At 43.8% G+C, this 17255-nt stretch overlaps 1 protein-coding gene across 2 annotated transcripts in view; it reads right to left on the bottom strand.

The window, feature by feature from the left end:
- The window catches only part of EEIG1 (estrogen-induced osteoclastogenesis regulator 1), a 323245-nt gene that overhangs the window by 241873 nt on the left and 64117 nt on the right, over positions 1-17255 (bottom strand). For both annotated transcript variants that reach the window (XM_069236930.1, XM_069236931.1), the window contains exon 2: positions 4541-4664. In XM_069236930.1, coding sequence (XP_069093031.1) covers positions 4541-4664 — 124 coding nt within the window. The remainder of the gene's footprint in view (positions 1-4540; positions 4665-17255) is intronic.

Here is a 17255-nt window from a genome sequence, read left to right as displayed (position 1 = left end):
CACAAGCCCTCAGACCTCACAGTGCCAAGCCCTGTCCTCAGACCTCACAGTGCCAGGCCCTGCCCTCAGACATCACAGTGCCAAGCCCTGCCCTCAGACATCACAGTGCAAAGCCCTGCCCTCAGACCTCACAGTGTCAGTCCCTCCCCTCAGACCTCACAGCGTCAGTCCCTCCCCTCAGACCTCAGAGTACATCTCAAGCACTCAGACCTCACAGTACATCTCAAGCACTCAGACCTCAGAGTACATCTCAATCCCTCAGACCTCACAGGGCCAGGTGCTGCCCGGAGACCTCACAGTGCCAGGCCCTGCCCGGAGACCTCACAGTGCCAGGTCCTGCCCTCGGATCTCACAGTGCCAGGCCCTGCCCTCGGATCTCACAGTGCCAGGCCCTGCCTTCGGATCTCACAGTGCCAGGCCCTGCCCTCGGATCTCACAGTGCCAGGCCCTGCCCTCAGACCTCACAGTGCCAATCCCTGCCCTCAGACCTCAATGTATATCACAAGCCCTCAGACCTCACAGTGCCAAGCCCTGTCCTCAGACCTCACAGTGCCAGGCCCTGCCCTCAGACATCACAGTGCCAAGCCCTGCCCTCAGACATCACAGTGCAAAGCCCTGCCCTCAGACCTCACAGTGTCAGTCCCTCCCCTCAGACCTCACAGCGTCAGTCCCTCCCCTCAGACCTCAGAGTACATCTCAAGCACTCAGACCTCACAGTACATCTCAAGCACTCAGACCTCAGAGTACATCTCAATCCCTCAGACCTCACAGGGCCAGGTGCTGCCCGGAGACCTCACAGTGCCAGGCCCTGCCCGGAGACCTCACAGTGCCAGGTCCTGCCCTCGGATCTCACCGTGCCAGGCCCTGCCCTCGGATCTCACAGTGCCAGGCCCTGCCCTCGGATCTCACAGTGCCAGGCCCTGCCCTCGGATCTCACAGTGCCAGGCCCTGCCCTCGGATCTCACAGTGCCAGGTCCTGCCCTCGGATCTCACAGTGCCAATCCCTGCCCTCAGACCTCAATGTATATCACAAGCCCTCAGACCTCACAGTGCCAAGCCCTGTCCTCAGACCTCACAGTGCCAGGCCCTGCCCTCAGACATCACAGTGCCAAGCCCTGCCCTCAGACATCACAGTGCAAAGCCCTGCCCTCAGACCTCACAGTGTCAGTCCCTCCCCTCAGACCTCACAGCGTCAGTCCCTCCCCTCAGACCTCAGAGTACATCTCAAGCACTCAGACCTCACAGTACATCTCAAGCACTCAGACCTCAGAGTACATCTCAAGCCCTCAGACCTCACAGGGCCAGGTGCTGCCCGGAGACCTCACAGTGCCAGGCCCTGCCCGGAGACCTCACAGTGCCAGGTCCTGCCCTCGGATCTCACAGTGCCAGGCCCTGCCCTCGGATCTCACAGTGCCAGGCCCTGCCCTCAGACCTCAATGTATATCACAAGCCCTCAGACCTCACAGTGCCAAGCCTTGTCCTCAGACCTCACATTGCCAGGGCTTGCCCTCAGACATCACAGTACCAAGCCCTGCCTCAGACATCACAGTGCCAAGCCCTGCCCTCAGACCTCACTGTACATCACAAGCCCTCAGACCTCACAGTGCCAAGCCCTGTCCTCAGAACTCACAGTGCCAAGCCATACCCTCAGACCTCACAGTGCACAAGTAATCTGCCCTCAGACATCACAGTGCCAAGCCCTACCTTCAGACCTCACAGTGCACAAGTAATCTGCCCTCAGACATCACAGTGCCAAGCCCTACCCTCAGACCTCACAGTGCACAAGTAATCTGCCCTCAAATTTCACAGAGTCAACACAACGGTTCCGCAAGTGTCATTCACGTGTTGCCATGAAGTTGCAATACAAGTCTCTTTATAGGGGCCACCAATGACTTCTTGTATTCATTCTTGAAATAGACGGTTTGTAAATCACAGTGGTCATAGGTGCAGTGATGTGAACAAAACATGATACATATACAGTTAGGTTGTCCACAATTGTATGAAAAGACCCTGATGTCTGTACTCAAACATACATACACTGGACAATCACTATTACCATGTCGACGTTTCGACCCACACCCAAACTCCAGTGGTCCCCCTTAGGACACAACATGCCATATAGCACAACACCCCCAAGCCGTGTGCTTCGTCCACATGCTGGGCTTTGTCTAGTGTTGATGCCCCAAAGTGGACTCCTCAAACTCAACTCAGATAATGGTTGATGTTGCGACCTGATCGGATCCTTGGCGATTGGATAACCTCACCGTGAAAAGTCGTGCTCTACAAGTCAACTGATTAAGTGATCGATTGAGTGACTGAGCGATAGACTGAGCGATTGACTGATCAACTCTTCCTGTAAAGATTCTCTGCTCACTCTTCCTGTAAAGAATCCCTACTGACTCTTCCTGTAAAGAATCCCTGCTCACTCTTCCTGTAAAGAATCCCTGCTCATTCTTGCTGTAAAGAATCCCTGCTCACTCTTCCTGTAAAGAATCCCTGGTCACTCTTCCTGTAAAGAATCCCTGCTCACTCTTCCTGTAAATAATCCCTGCTCATTCTTGCTGTAAAGAATCCCTGCTCACTCTTCCTGTAAAGAATCCCTGGTCACTCTTCCTGTAAAGAATCCCTGCTCACTCTTCCTGTAAAGAATCCCTGCTCATTCTTGCTGTAAAGAATCCCTGCTCACTCTTCCTGTAAAGAATGCTCACTCTAAAGAATCCCTGCTCACTCTTCCTGTAAAGAATCCCTTTTCACTCTTCCTGTAAAGAATCCCTACTGACTCTTCCTGTAAAGAATCCCTGCTCACTGTAAAGAATCCCTGATCGGTCTTTGTGTAAAGAATCTCTGCTCACTCTTCCTGTAAAGAATCCTTTTTCACTCTTCCTGTAAAGAATCACTGACTCTTCCTGTAAAAAATCTCTGCTGACTCTTCCTGTGAAGAATCCCTGCTCACTCCTGCTGTTAGAAATCCTTACTCACTCTTGCTGTAAAGAATCAGTTTCCTCTTCCTGTAAATAATCCCTTCTCACTCTTGTTGTAAAGAATGCCTGCTCACTCTTCCTGTAAAGAATGCCTGCTCACTCTTCCTGTAAAGAATCCCTGCTCACTCTTCCTGTAAAAAAAATAAAACCCTGATTGTTCTTCCTGTAAAAAAACCCTACTCATTCCTCTTACAAAGAATCCCTGCTCACTTTGGCTGTAAAGAATCCCTGCTCTCTCTTGCTGTAAAGAATCCCTGCTGACTCTTCCTGTAAAGAATCCCTGCTGACTCTTCCTGTAAAGAATCCCTGCTCTCTCTTGCTGTAAAGAATCCCTGCTGACTCTTCCTGTAAAGAATCCCTGCTGACTCTTCCTGTAAAGAATCCCTGCTCTCTCTTGCTGTAAAGAATCCCTGCTGACTCTTCCTGTAAAGAATCCCTGCTCACTCTTCCTGTAACTTTCTGTAAAGAATCCCTCCTCACTCTTCCTGTAAAGAATCCGTGCTCACTCTTCCTGTAAAGAAACCCTGCTCACTCTTCCTGTAAAGAATCCCTGCTCACTCTTCCTGTAAAGAATCCCTGCTCACTCTTCCTGTAAAGAATCCCTGCTCACTCTTCCTGTAAATAATCCCTGCTCACTTTTCTTGTAAAGAATCCCTGCTCACTCTTCCTGTAAAGAATCCCTGCTCACTTTTCTTGTAAAGAATCCCTGCTCACTCTTCCTGTAAAGAATCCCTGCTCACTCTTCCTGTAAAGAATCCCTGCTCACTTTTCTTGTAAAGAATCCGTGCTCACTCTTCCTGTAAAGAATCCCTGCTCACTTTTCTTGTAAAGAATCCCTGCTCACTCTTCCTGTAAAGAATCCCTGCTCACTCTTCCTGTAAAGAATCCCTGCTCACTTTTCTTGTAAAGAATCCCTGCTCACTCTTCCTGCAAAGAATCTCTGCTCACTCTTCCTGTAAAGAATCCCAACTCACTCCTCCCGTAAAGAATCTCTGCTCACTCTTCCTGTAAAGAATTCCTGCTCACTCTAAAGAAACCCTGCTCACTCTTCCTGTAAAGAATCCCTGCTCACTCTCCCTGTAAAGAATCCCTGCTCACTTTTCCTGTAAAGAATTCCTGCTCACTGTAAAGAATCCCTGCTCACTCTTGCTGTAAAGAATCCAAACTCACTCTTCCTGTAAAGAATCCCTGCTCGCTCTTGCTGTAAAGAATCCCTGCTCACTCTTGCTGTAAAAATCCCAACTCACTCCTCCTGTAAAGAATCTCTGCTCACTCTTTCTGTAAAGAATCCAAACTCACTCTTCCTGTAAAGAATCCCTGCTCGCTCTTGCTGTAAAGAATCCCTGCTCACTCTTCCTGTGAAGAATCCCTGCTCACTCTCCCTGTAAAGAATCCCTACTCGTTCCTCTTGCAAAGAATCGCTGCTCACTCTTCTCACTCAGTACAAGAAGCAGAAGCCGGTGACAGCTCTTCAGTAACCTCATGCAAGCATGGCGGATCCTTCAAAGTCCCACAACACCGCTGCCCCCTCAAGGTGAGGAGAGTTCAAGGACTCTTACCTTTCGCACGGAGACCCGACAGGCGCAGGGGTCGAGAACACCTGTGGCAGGGTTGGCGCTCATTTTACAGATGAAGGAGAATTTGTTGTTCTTCCAACGTACACAGTTTTCTTGTACCTCATCCCTGTAGAGAGGAGAGAAGAAGAAGGACCAGTCGATGACATGTCAATCACATCTTCACTTTATCTGCATGCATGCAGCATGTGCACCAGAATCACTGCAGGAAGCCAAGTCTTCTCTGCAAAACTGCATCAAGACGCTATTTAAAGCCTCTAAGATGCTGATGACACCCTCACCCCCTGGGCAGGATGCAACAGCTCTGTTCAGTCATTTCTGGAAAGCAAATTACATTAAAATTGAGAAGGAACTCTAATTGATGACGTTCAGAAGGCAGCGAGTACAGCTCTCCGGGAGGGCGCTGTACTCGCTGCCTTGCAATGCCTCGTCTGGTCTGGTGCCAGTCGGCAGTGCCAGGAGGTAGCAAGGGGACTAGACAATGCAGATGCTGGGACGGTTCACAAGTTGAGATGTTACAGGAGGCACACGCATGCCAAACAAACACTTTACTTGCCTTTGGTGACACTCTTTCTGGTGGATACTCTTTCTACTGCAGAGTCTGTGCCTTCAGACTATTCCCCATCCTAGACCCAGAGATGGCCACCGGCCCGTGAATATGACAAAGTCTTTCCCTTCCCAGCCCCTCAGATGTGGAGTGTGAAAGAGTTGTTGGTGAACACTAACTCCTTCACTAGGGGCCACTCTGAGGAAAGGAGAGGCGGGAGCCCAAGGAGGAATCTGCAGACAGATACCAAAGGTTAGAAATATTGTCTTCTGATGCAACCTTCTAACTGTAGACTTGATACCAAAGCAAAGCCACCAAAGGGGGGTCTGGAGAGCAGACTCCGATCAAGAGGTCCGGCAGCACTTACGGCGACACGGCCGTCACAGCAGTAGTGCTTTGTGAACTATGCAATAACACGGGTTGTTCTCCCACACACCCCAAAACACCACCGAAGGTTTACTCACTGGGCCTTGGTACGATCAATATAAAAACTCAAACCCTTCCGAGGTGGAAACCAAGGAGAAGAGGATCAGAGTAGCCTGGTAGAGTGATCGATTGTCCACAGGGGAAGGTACTCACAACTTTCGATAAAAAGCCCACCTGATTCCTCAGCACCAATATGTCGAGAAGGAATGTGGAGTGGGGCGGCTGAAAGTGCCTGAGGGTCACTCATGCAACAAGGTACCATAACCACAGTGAGGAAGATGCAACAAGCAACTGTGCACAGGCTCAACGGGTGTACACCCAGGAAATGGCAAGAACAAATTATAGTCCTGCTGAGGTATTATAAACACTTTGAGAGGGAATACTTAATAGGCTGCACAACAACTGGAGATTTCAACAAGGATGGTTGCTCTGAAAAATGCAGAAACGTCGCTATATCTGATAAACTGAACACCCAAAAGTTTAGTCTCTAATCAGTTATTTTTTTGGGCCACCAAACCGGACAACAAACTTGTCCCAGTGTCCAGCATTCCATATAGGGGGACCTGGCAGCGAGAATTACTTTTAGAGCCTTAGACCACCTTGTTGTGTAGCCATTTTAGCTATAGTTTTAGACACTTTATGAAATGACGATAGGTAACAGCCTCTTTAAAACGGAAACTTCGTCTTTATTTTCTTAAGTTTCAGTTAATAATAATAACAATAAACACCTCAGCCTACAGATGCGTCTCTCCCCAGTCTCCTTCTTCCTCTCTCTGCTCCAACTGCCTCTGTCACCTTGGAGACCCTCACATTCCAAAGAATGCATACTGAACTTAGAATGCCACACATCTTCCCCTTATTAACAAAATCAAAACACATTTGTAATGCACATTCCGTTGAAGAACAAACAGATAATACAAATTATAATTTGAATAAAACAATTATAAATATTCTTACCTAAAGTCCTAAAACATTTTAGAATCTACCTCTTTTCTTAACAAGAGAAATTACACAAACATTTACATTGACACATGTGAAATGTAAGCCTCACCCCTAATTATGTTTAAACAAAGTCTTCTAAGAATCTAGGACGTCTAATGGACCTGAAGCTCTTCCTCAGTATTACACCGCCATTCTCTTGTTCACCCATTTTTTTTTTTACAATTTCCCACCGATTCACCTTTCCTATCTCTAGTGATTTTTACCACTCTCCCAATGTTCCATATTTTGTGATCCTCAGTTTTCACAGCATTCCTCATAACTTTTATCACTTTGAGAGGGGAAGAAAATTTAGAAATACTCCTGGACAGACCAAAACAGGGATTTCTCACTTTGACAAGATCACCCACACAAATTACAATTTCTTTTACTGCTTTCCTCCTGTCAAAGTTGGCTTTTCTTTCAAAAGCCTTTCTAATTTTTCTGTCCATCTTACGTTCCACCGTACGTACTCTCAACATCCGGTTCTAAACCCGTTTTATCTTTTACCCATGAAGGACACACTTGTGTGTTGGGTTTCCTGCATCTAAACAACTCAAACGGCGTAAGACCCGTGCTCGTGTGAGGAGTTAATCTGTAGCTCTTAATTTTATTCAACATTTCCTCCTTCCAGCATTTGTTATTGACTAAAGCTAGTTAAATAGTTTCTTTTAAAACTCTGATTAACCTCTCCACCATACCATTTGTCTCGGGATGATAGAGAGAGGCTTTCTTACGTATAATCTCCCTATCACTAAGAAACCTTTCCATGTCTTGAGACACAAGTTGTACCCCATTGTCAGTAAGAATAGAAGCTGGAAACCCTTCCCTATCAAAGATCTGATTGAGAAAGTCTATGACTACTCGCGTTTCTACAGATGATGTCATTCCAATTTCCGGCCACCTTGAATACATATCCATCAAAACTATCACATACTTGTCAGTGCTGGAATATCTGATAGGCCCCAAAATATCTAATGAAACTTCCTGCCAAGGTTCACTTGGTAGTTCCCTCACTTCCTTGGGTTGAGTTCTACACATCAACGTCTTATCAGCTCTGGAACACTCTACACACTCTCTAACACTCCGCTCAATTTGGACATCCATTCCCGGCCACCAATATGTGAGCCTTAATCTCTCCTTCGTCTTAGAAATTCCAGGATGACTTTCGTGAGCTATTAAAATAAGTTCCTTCCTTAGCTTCTCTGGAGGAATCAGTTTAGTCCCTCTCAATAATAAACCTCCCTGAGAGGACAATTCATCCCTGACCCTCCAAAAACCACACAAGTATTGATCTTGTTTCTCAGGGACAGCCCATCCATCTTTGATTTTCTTAAGAACCTCCTGCATAACCACATCACTCCTCAGTTCAGTCTTCCACTCACTCTCTCTAATTATACCTTCCCTGATCATACAAACATCAAAGTCATCAAAACTTCCAACATACTGATCCTCAGAATCCGGAACTTCATTCACAAGCCTAGACAAGCAATCTGCAATAAGATTTTGAGCACCAGGTACATATTGAACTTCCAAACAAAATTATTGTAGAGTCACTAACCATTTCCTAATCTTTCCTGAAATAGCATCTAGGCTTTTTTTCTCAAAAATTTCTTTCAAGGGTTTGTGGTCAGTTCTCACAACGAATTTACTACCCCAAACAAATTTCCTCAGCTTATTCACTGCCCAATACACCGCTAGTGCCTCCTTCTCGATCACAGAATAATTTAATTCTGCACCCTTTAAACACCTTGAAATGAAGAGCATTGTTTTCTCCCCACCATTGTGAATTTGTATTAAAACAGCGCCGACACCTTTGGCGCTAGCATCAGACATAATAATAGTTTGTGGGCCCGGTTCAAAATTCTGTTAACATGAAGCACACTTCAGGTTGTATTTCACATTCTTAAATTCATCATCACATGCTTTGTTTGTCCCACCGAAATGTAACACCTTTTCTAACTAACCCTCTAATGGCTTTGGTTTTTTTCAGCAAAGTTGTCCACAAACTTACTATAAAATTCAGCCATTCCTAAAAACTTCATTACCTCTTCTTTTGAAGTTGGACATGCAAGATTATCAATTTCATTAACTAGGTTTTCTTTTGGCTAAATACCATGAGATGAGATCTTGTGACCCAAATAATCAATTTCATCAAAATTTAATCTACATTTCCAGCTTTCAATGTTAAACCACTTTCCCTTAGTCTCTGAAGAACTTGCCGAACTCTAAAGTTATGTTCAGATACATTTTTCATATGTACTAAAATGTCATCTTGGTATATCTTGATGCCTTGTATTCCTTCAAGAACTCTCTCCATGGCACTTTGGAATACCGCAGCTGCAGAGAACAAACCAAAAGGCATCCGGACAAACTTGTAAGTGCCAAAAGGTGTTATGAAAGCTGTCAAGTCTTGTGAATTGTTGTGTAACTTAATCTGATGGTAAGCAGAGGTCAAGTCAATGGATGAAAAACATTTTGCATCACAAAGAAGAGCTAACATTTCATTTATGTTAGGCAAGGGATAATGATCTATAATGACACATTTATTCAGCTCTCTCAAGTCAACACACAATCTCGGCTCACCATTAGCTTTTAAGGCCATCACAACTGGGGCCAACATCCCAGTGGCTTCTACCCTCTCAATTATTCCATCTTGTTCTAGTCTTTCTAACTCCACTCTCATTTTTTCCTTCACCATCAAAGGAATACCTCTCACCTTGCTTACCACAGGAGTAAAAAAAAATCTTATCTTGATTTCATGAACGTAGCCCTTTAAACAGCTAAGCTTAGACTGAAAGAGATCAGAGAATTCTTGCTCATAAGTAGGTCTGACATTTTCCACTGTATTGACACAGCCACTATCTTTCAGTCTAACTGACGGGGTCTCATTTGGATAAAGATAAACTCTTAAATCCTTCTGGTGAGACCAACTAATGAGAGAATCTCCTCTGATGGAGATATATATCTTGCCAGCTGTAAATCTATCCATATATTGAATGGAACCTATAAAATAACCCAACAACTTGATGGGTTCACCACCATATCCTTTAGGAGAGATGTCCGGTTTGAACAATTTTACAGAGGATCTCAAATGTTTATCAAAAATACTCTTAGGAATAAATATGATCTTCGCACCTGAATCAAACATCATAGGGACACTTACTCCTTCAATGTGTACCACCTCCACTGGGCCCCTTACTCCATTTTTTATTTGTAATACAAATTCTGTTGGAGAATCATCATCCTCCAACGTTATTTCCTGAACCCCCTTTTTAAAAATTTTTACAACATGAAGCAACATGCCCCTTTTTTCAACAGGTTTTGCAAAAAACTTTCCAACCTATACAACCTTTAAAATTGGCATAATGGCCAAACTCACCGCACCTGTAACATGCACACTCTTCTTGATCCCCGAGTTGTCACAACTACCTTTTACAGATTCCTGAGAGTTTGAATTAACCTGTATGTAACCTCCTTGATTGACAAGATGAATTTCATCCTCTTTTCCCTGCGAAGTCGTTTTTTTGATTTCATCAAGACAAGCTGAACTATGGTCATGCGTTTTAGCAATGGATACTACCTCATAAAGTGACGGATTGTCCTTAGTCCAAAAGGATTCCTTAGCTTTATCAATGTTGCAGCCCAACATAAATTGATCCCTCAACCGCTCATCTTTGCTGTTACCAAAACCCCAAGTTGAAGCTAATTTCCTACGTGTCGTAATATATTCTCCTACAGATTCCCCTGGTCTTTGGAATCTCTTCCCGAAATGATACCTCTCTATAACTGTGGAAATCTTAGGTAAGTAGTGCAAGTCCAGTTTTCTTATACGTATTTCAAAGTCATTGAGATCACTAGCCTCTTCAACCGTAAGTTCAGATAGATTCTCAAACACTTCTTGTCCTTCAGAACCTAAACAGTGTAATAAAAGAGACATTTTCCGTTCTGCACTTAAATAGGTTCCAGAAACCCTGGCATAGTGCCCAAAAACACTTTTCCATTTCTTCCAAGGAATTTGTGGTGCTCCAGTAGAAGACAAAAGAAATGGTGGACATGTAACATTCTGCATGTTGAAGATCTTGTATAGTGTAATAATACTGGCACAAAATTAAAACACTGCAAGAAGAGTTATTGTTGACAAGTAAAGAGATTGTTGACAAAAACTGTTGAGAGAATTCTTTTTTTCCACTGTAAGATGGCTGTCAAAGAGAAAAAAATATATATATTCGTTACTAAGCCCAACATAACGTGAGATGGTCACCAGCAGCTTCTACCTCCATTTATGTGCTTCCCAACTCAGCAAGATGGCCGCCGTGTCTTCCCGTGTGAAAACGAGGCTCGACATGCACTGTCCCGTACAGGAAGTACAGGATAATATCGATGCAGCAGCGAGAGAGGAAGAATCTAAGCTCCACTTTATTTCAGAGAGAGCCGTGCGTGTTTGCCGGTAAGAAGCGGTACAATGAGAGGATAGGAAATTAGCTTCAACTTGTGGTTTTGGTAACAGCAAAGATGAGCGGTTGAGGGATCAAATTATGTTGGGCTGCAACATTGATAAAGCTAAGGAATCCTTTTGGACTAAGGACAATCCGTCACTTTATGAGGTAGTATCCATTGCTAAAACGCATGAACATAGTTCAGCTTGTCTTGATGAAATCAAAGAAACGAGTTTGCAGGGAAAAGAGGATGAAATTAATCTTGTCAATCAAGGAGGTTACATACAGGTTAAGTCAAACTCTCAGAAATCTGTAAAAGGTAGTTGTGACAACTCGGGAATCAAGAAGAGTGTGCAGTGTAGATGTTACAGGTGTGGTGAGTCTAGCCATTATGCCAATTTTAAAGGTTGTATAGGTTGGAAAGCTTTTTGCAAAACCTGTTAAAAAAAGGGGCATGTTGCTTCATGTTGCAAAAATTCAAAAAGAAAAAAAGGGGGTTCAGGAAATAACGTTGGAGGATGATGATTCTCCAACAGAATTTGTATTACAAATAAAAAATGGAGTAAGGGGCCCAGTGGAGGTGGTACACATTGAAGGAGTAAGTGTCCCTATGATGTTTGATTCAGGTGCGAAGATCACATTAATTCCTAAGAGTATTTTTGATAAACACTTGAGATCCTCTGTAAAATTGTTCAGACCGGGCATCCCTCCTAAAGGATATGGTGGTGAACCCATCAAGTTGTTGGGTTATTTTATAGGTTGCATTCAATATATGGATAGATTTACAGTTGGCAAGATATATATCTCAATCAGAGGAGATTCTCTCATTAGTTGGTCTCAACAGAAGGATTTAAGAGTTTATCTTGATCCAAATGAGACCCCGTCAGTTAGACTGAATGATAGTGGCTGTGTCAATACAGTGGAAAATGTCAGACTTATGAGCAAGAATTGTCTGATCTCTTTCAGTCTAAGCTTGGCTGTTTAAAGGGCTACGTTCATGAAATCAAGATAAAGAAAAATTTTACTCCTGTGGTCAGCAAGGTGAGAGGTGTTCCTTGAAGGAAAAAATGAGAGTGGAGTTAGAAAGACTTGAACAAGATGGAATAATTGAGAGGATAGAAGCAACTGAGTGGTTGGCCCCAGTTGTGATGGCCGTAAAAGCTAATGGTGAGCCGAGATTGTGTGTTGACTTGAGAGAGCTGAATAAATGTGTCATTATAGATCATTATCCCTTGCCTAACATAAATGAAATGTTAGGTCTTCTTTGTGATGCAAAATGTTTTTCATCCATTGACTTGACCTCTGCTTACCATCAGATTAAGTTACACAACAATTTAAGGGAAAAGTGGTTTAACATTGAAAGCTGAAAAATGTAGATTAAATCTTGATGAAATTGATTATTTGCGTCACAAGATCTCATCTCATGGTATTGAGCCAAAAGAAAACCTAGTTATGAAATTGATAATCTTGCGTGTCCAACTTCAAAAGAAGAGGTAATGAAGTTTTTAGGAATGGCTGAATTTTTATAGTAAGTTTGTGGACAACTTTGCTGAAAAAACCAAAGCCATTAGAGGGTTAGTTAGAAAAGGTGTTACATTTCGGTGGGACAAAGCATGTGATGATGAATTTAAGAATGTGAAATACAACCTGAAGTGTGCTCCATGTTTACAGAGTTTTGAACCGGGCCGACAAACTATTATTATGTCTGATGCTAGCGCCAAAGGTCTTGGCGCTGTTTTAATACAAATTCACAATGGTGGGGAAAAAACAATACTCTTCATTTCAAGGTGTTTAAAGGGTGAAGAATGTAATTATTCTGTAATCGAGAAGGAGGCACTAGCGGTGTATTGGGCAGTGAATAAGATGAGGAAATTTGTTTGGGGTAGTAAATTCGTTGTGAGAACTGACCACAAACCCTTGAAAGAAATGTTTGAGAAAAAAGGCCTAGATGCTATTTCAGGAAGGATTAGGAAATGGGTATTGACTCTACAAGAATTTTGTTTTGAAGTTCAATATGTACCTGGTGCTCAAAATCTTATTGCAGATTGCTTGTCTAGGCTTGTGAATGAAGTTTCGGATTCTGAGGATCAATATGTTGGAAGTTTTGATGACTTTGCTGTTTGTATGATCAGGGAAGGTATAATTAGAGAGAGTGAGTGGAAGACTGAACTTAGGAGTGATGTGGTTATGCAGGAGGTTCTTAAGAAAATCAAAGATGGATGGGCTGTCCCTGAGAAACAAGATCAATACTTGTGTGGTTTTTGGAGGGTCAGGGATGAATTGTCCTCTCAGGGAGGTTTATTATTGAGAGGGACTAAACTGATTCCTCCAGAGAAGCTAAGGAAGGAACTTATTTTAATAGCTCACGAAAGTCATCCTGGAATTTCTAAGACGAAGGAGAGATTAAGGCTCACATATTGGTGGCCGGGAATGGATGTCCAAATTGAGCGGAGTGTTAGAGAGTGTGTAGAGTGTTCCAGAGCTGATAAGACGTTGATGTGTAGAACTCAACCCAAGGAAGTGTGGGAACTACCAAGTGAACCTTGGCAGGAAGTTTCATTAGATATTTTGGGGCCTATCAGATATTCCAGCACTGACAAGTATGTGATAGTTTTGATGGATATGTATTCAAGGTGGCCGGAAATTGGAATTACATCATATGTAGAAACGCGAGTAGTCATAAACTTTCTCAATCAGATCTTTGATAGGGAAGGGTTTCCAGCTTCTATTCTTACTGACAATGGGGTACAACTTGTGTCTCAAGACATGGAAAGGTTTCTTAGTGATAGGGAGATTATACGTAAGAAAGCCTCTCTCTATCATCCCGAGACAAATGGTATGGTGGAGAGGTTAATCAGAGTTTTAAAAGAAACTATTTAACTAGCTTTAGTCAATAACAAATGCTGGAAGGAGGAAATGTTGAATAAAATTAAGAGCTACAGATTAACTCCTCACACGAGCACGGGTCTTACGCCGCTTGAGTTGTTTAGATGCAGGAAACCCAACACACAAGTGTGTCCTTCATGGGTAAAAGATAAAATGGGTTTAGAACCGGATGTTGAGAGTACGGTGGAACGTAAGATGGACAGAGAAATTAGAAAGGCTTTTGAAAGAAAAGCTAACTTTGACAGGAGGAAAGCAGTAAAAGAAATTGTAATTTGTGTGGGTGATCTTGTCAAAGTGAGAAATCCCCGTTTTGGTCTGTCCAGGAGTTTTTCAAACTTTTCTTCCCCTCTCAAAGTGATGAAAGTTATGAGGAATGCTGTGATGACTGAGGATCACAAAATATGGAACATTGGGATGAGTGGTAAAAATCACTAGAGATAGGAAAGGTGAATCAGTGGGAAATTGTAAAAAAAAAAAAAGTGAACAAGAGGTTGTTACACTGAGGAGGAGCTTCAGGTCCATTAGACGTCCTAGATTCTTAGAAGACTTTGTTTAAACATAATTAGTGGTGAGGCTTACATTTCACATGTGTCAATGTAAATGTTTGTGTAATTTCTCTTGTTAAGAAAAGAGGTAGATTCTAAAATGTTTTAAGACTTTAGGTAACAATATTTATAATTGTTTTATTCAAATTATAATTTGTATTATCTGTTTGTTCTTCAACGGAATGTGCATTACAAAATGTGTTTTGATTTTGTTAATAAGGGGAAGATGTGTGGCATTCTAAGTTCAGTATGAACACCTTGTTGTGTAGCCATTTTAGCTATAGTTTTAGACATGTTATATTAACAAACTAGGCCTGCCGCTGTGCACTTTAACCTAGATATATTTTATTCAGCTTTGTTTATTATTTTAACAATAGCCACATTTGCGGTCTTGTTTTATTTTCTCTATCTAGCCTAGGCCAGTTCAGCGTTCTTAAACAAGACATTTCTTTCACTCTGTGGTTTTCTCAAGGCTGCAGTAAGACAGGTTGTCGGTAAACGTGGTAACGCTTTGTCTCTAATATTCACAGAAACATACATACTCTTGCGTCAGGATCCTTTCTTGGAACATCAGCTGTGTTATCATAAAAACACTACTTTGACCCATGTACGTTAGGGAGAGATTCCAGCCAGTTGACCACGACTGTATGCTGATTACTGAGTGCTCCGCTGCAGCTGCTTATGTAGACTACAGGCCTCTTCCTCAGGTGTGAGGGATGATGTCTTCCCAGGGGAACCTAAAGGGCAGAATTAGAACTTAACATGCTGTGCTCTAACATAGCCTAGGTAGGAGCTATTCTTAACGATCTTAGTGACAATATGGTAGTGTTTTTATGTTTCACTCTCCGTGTCACAATTTTAATCCTATCGTGTTTCATCGTCCAAGATATCGCATTACATGCTTTATTATCTAGGATGCAGTTACTTCAATAAAACCTTATTGAACTAAGCTCTGCCTCTGATTGTCCTTGCACATGTGAGACTAATGCAACTGAAACGGATGAGATCTGAGTGACCACGACTTCCCGGAGGAGTCATTTGTGTCATGCGCTCGGTTGCCCAATCATCCCTGCTCTTGGGTAGAGATGAGGCACTGCTAGTTAGCTGGAAGAAAACCCAGATTAGGCTGACAGGTGTCACCTGGTGTGGGTTAAGACTCAGTCCCCCGCAACACAAGTGATTCTGCCGCCCAAATCCAGTAGTCTCATTGGGATAATGAGAACCTACGTGACAACCTCACATTCACTTATCAATTGCCACCACTGAATCTCCACACATGGAGGTGTAAGCTGCAGAGGTTCGATTGAAGAGCCTGGCCTGCTGCTGAGAACGGAGTTCTTGTTGAAGTGGTAGCCTGGCTGAAGAACAGATGTTCATGCGTCGGAGTACCGAATCTCACATTCTCTGGGCCCATCCCGGGACTATAAGGATGACTTGGTTGCAGTTCTCGATTTTCGTCAGAACTCAGGGCAGGAGAGGTAGTGGTGGGTAGTTACACATTCCATTCCAGACAGAATGCATCTCCTGATGCTTTAATGGAAACTCCAATGTGCAAATTATTTGACATGTGTTCTCAGCAGCAGCAAATAGATCAGAACTGGAATCCACCACTTGCCAAATACGTCCTGTGTCACCTCAGGGTGCAGCCATCATTCTTGATCTGCCAGATGAGGTCTGCGACAGTTGTCTGCTTTGGCGCCAGGTAGTTGTCGAAAACAAAGACTTTCTGCTTTTGCAGCAGCTTCCAGCAAGTGAGGCATCTCAGTTTAGGACTTCGGCCCCCACCCCATCCTGCTTTTTGTCCGAGAAAAACAGCACCCTGGCTGGCAGGAAAGCCTTCAGGGTAAAACAAATGGCTCAAGGTTCCAAAAGACTGACGTGGAGCTGGCTGTCTGCTGACGGCCATAGGACTGGGATCTCTATGCCCCTTAGGTAATTCCCTCCAACATTTAACAATGCACCTGTCACCACTGTGAGCTGTGGCTGTGGAAGGGAAAGCAGCCTGCCGCAGGACAAACTGGGATCAGTCAGACTGAACACTGTAAGCCTTGGCACAGGAAGTCAGAGAGGCAGCTCTGATGCTGTGGCCACCGAGACTTCAGTTTCCACTGCAGGGCCAGAACCTGCCACCTGGCATTGCTGATGAGAAGGGTGCACGAGGACAAGAAACCAAGAAGCCTCTGAGCTATCCTCACAGAGATCCATGACCGGACCTGAAACATGGGAAACACAGTCCGATTGTCCCAGACTCGCTGTGATGGAGAAAAAGACTTAAACCTCGCAAGATCCAGATTCGCCGCAATGAAAAGAAGCCCCTGCGACGGAATCAGGTTGGGCACGTTTAAGGTAGACCCCAAGACAGTAAGGTTTCCACTGTTGTCTGGAGGTTGTCTATTACTGACTGCAGTGACCCTGCCTTCAGAAGGCAGTCATCGAGGTACAGGAATATAGGAAGTCCCAGGGCTGAGTTGAGGCTGAAGGGGATCATAGGAAATTGAAAGTGTTCCTGGCCCACCTTGAACCACAGGTAAAGCCTTCGGTACGGCAGGGCTGTTGTATGAAAATACACATTGTGCAAGTCCAGGGCAGATTGAAAATGAGCCAAAGCATTTAGAGGTCCAAAGGTCTAGAAGGGGTCTGAGACTCTCATCCTTTTTTGGACCAAGGACGTAGCACAACTAACAGCCCTTGTGTTTCTCCAAATCCGGTACTCATTCATGTGTCGGAGGGACGTAGGTTGGGGAGGAAATGAAAGGCAGCACACAGCCCCTTCCAACAATCTGTAAGACCTACCTATCTAACGTGATGGCTCACCGATGAGGAAACAATCCTGCTCCCTACTGGTTGGTTGGAAGCCTCTCGGGACAAACAAAATCAGC

The sequence above is a fragment of the Pleurodeles waltl genome, chromosome 6 (genome assembly GCF_031143425.1).
Source record: "Pleurodeles waltl isolate 20211129_DDA chromosome 6, aPleWal1.hap1.20221129, whole genome shotgun sequence".
In the NCBI taxonomy this organism is placed as follows: Eukaryota; Metazoa; Chordata; class Amphibia; order Caudata; family Salamandridae; genus Pleurodeles; species Pleurodeles waltl.
Note: the sequence above shows the minus strand (reverse complement) of the source record. Positions and strands in the feature narration are given on the sequence as shown.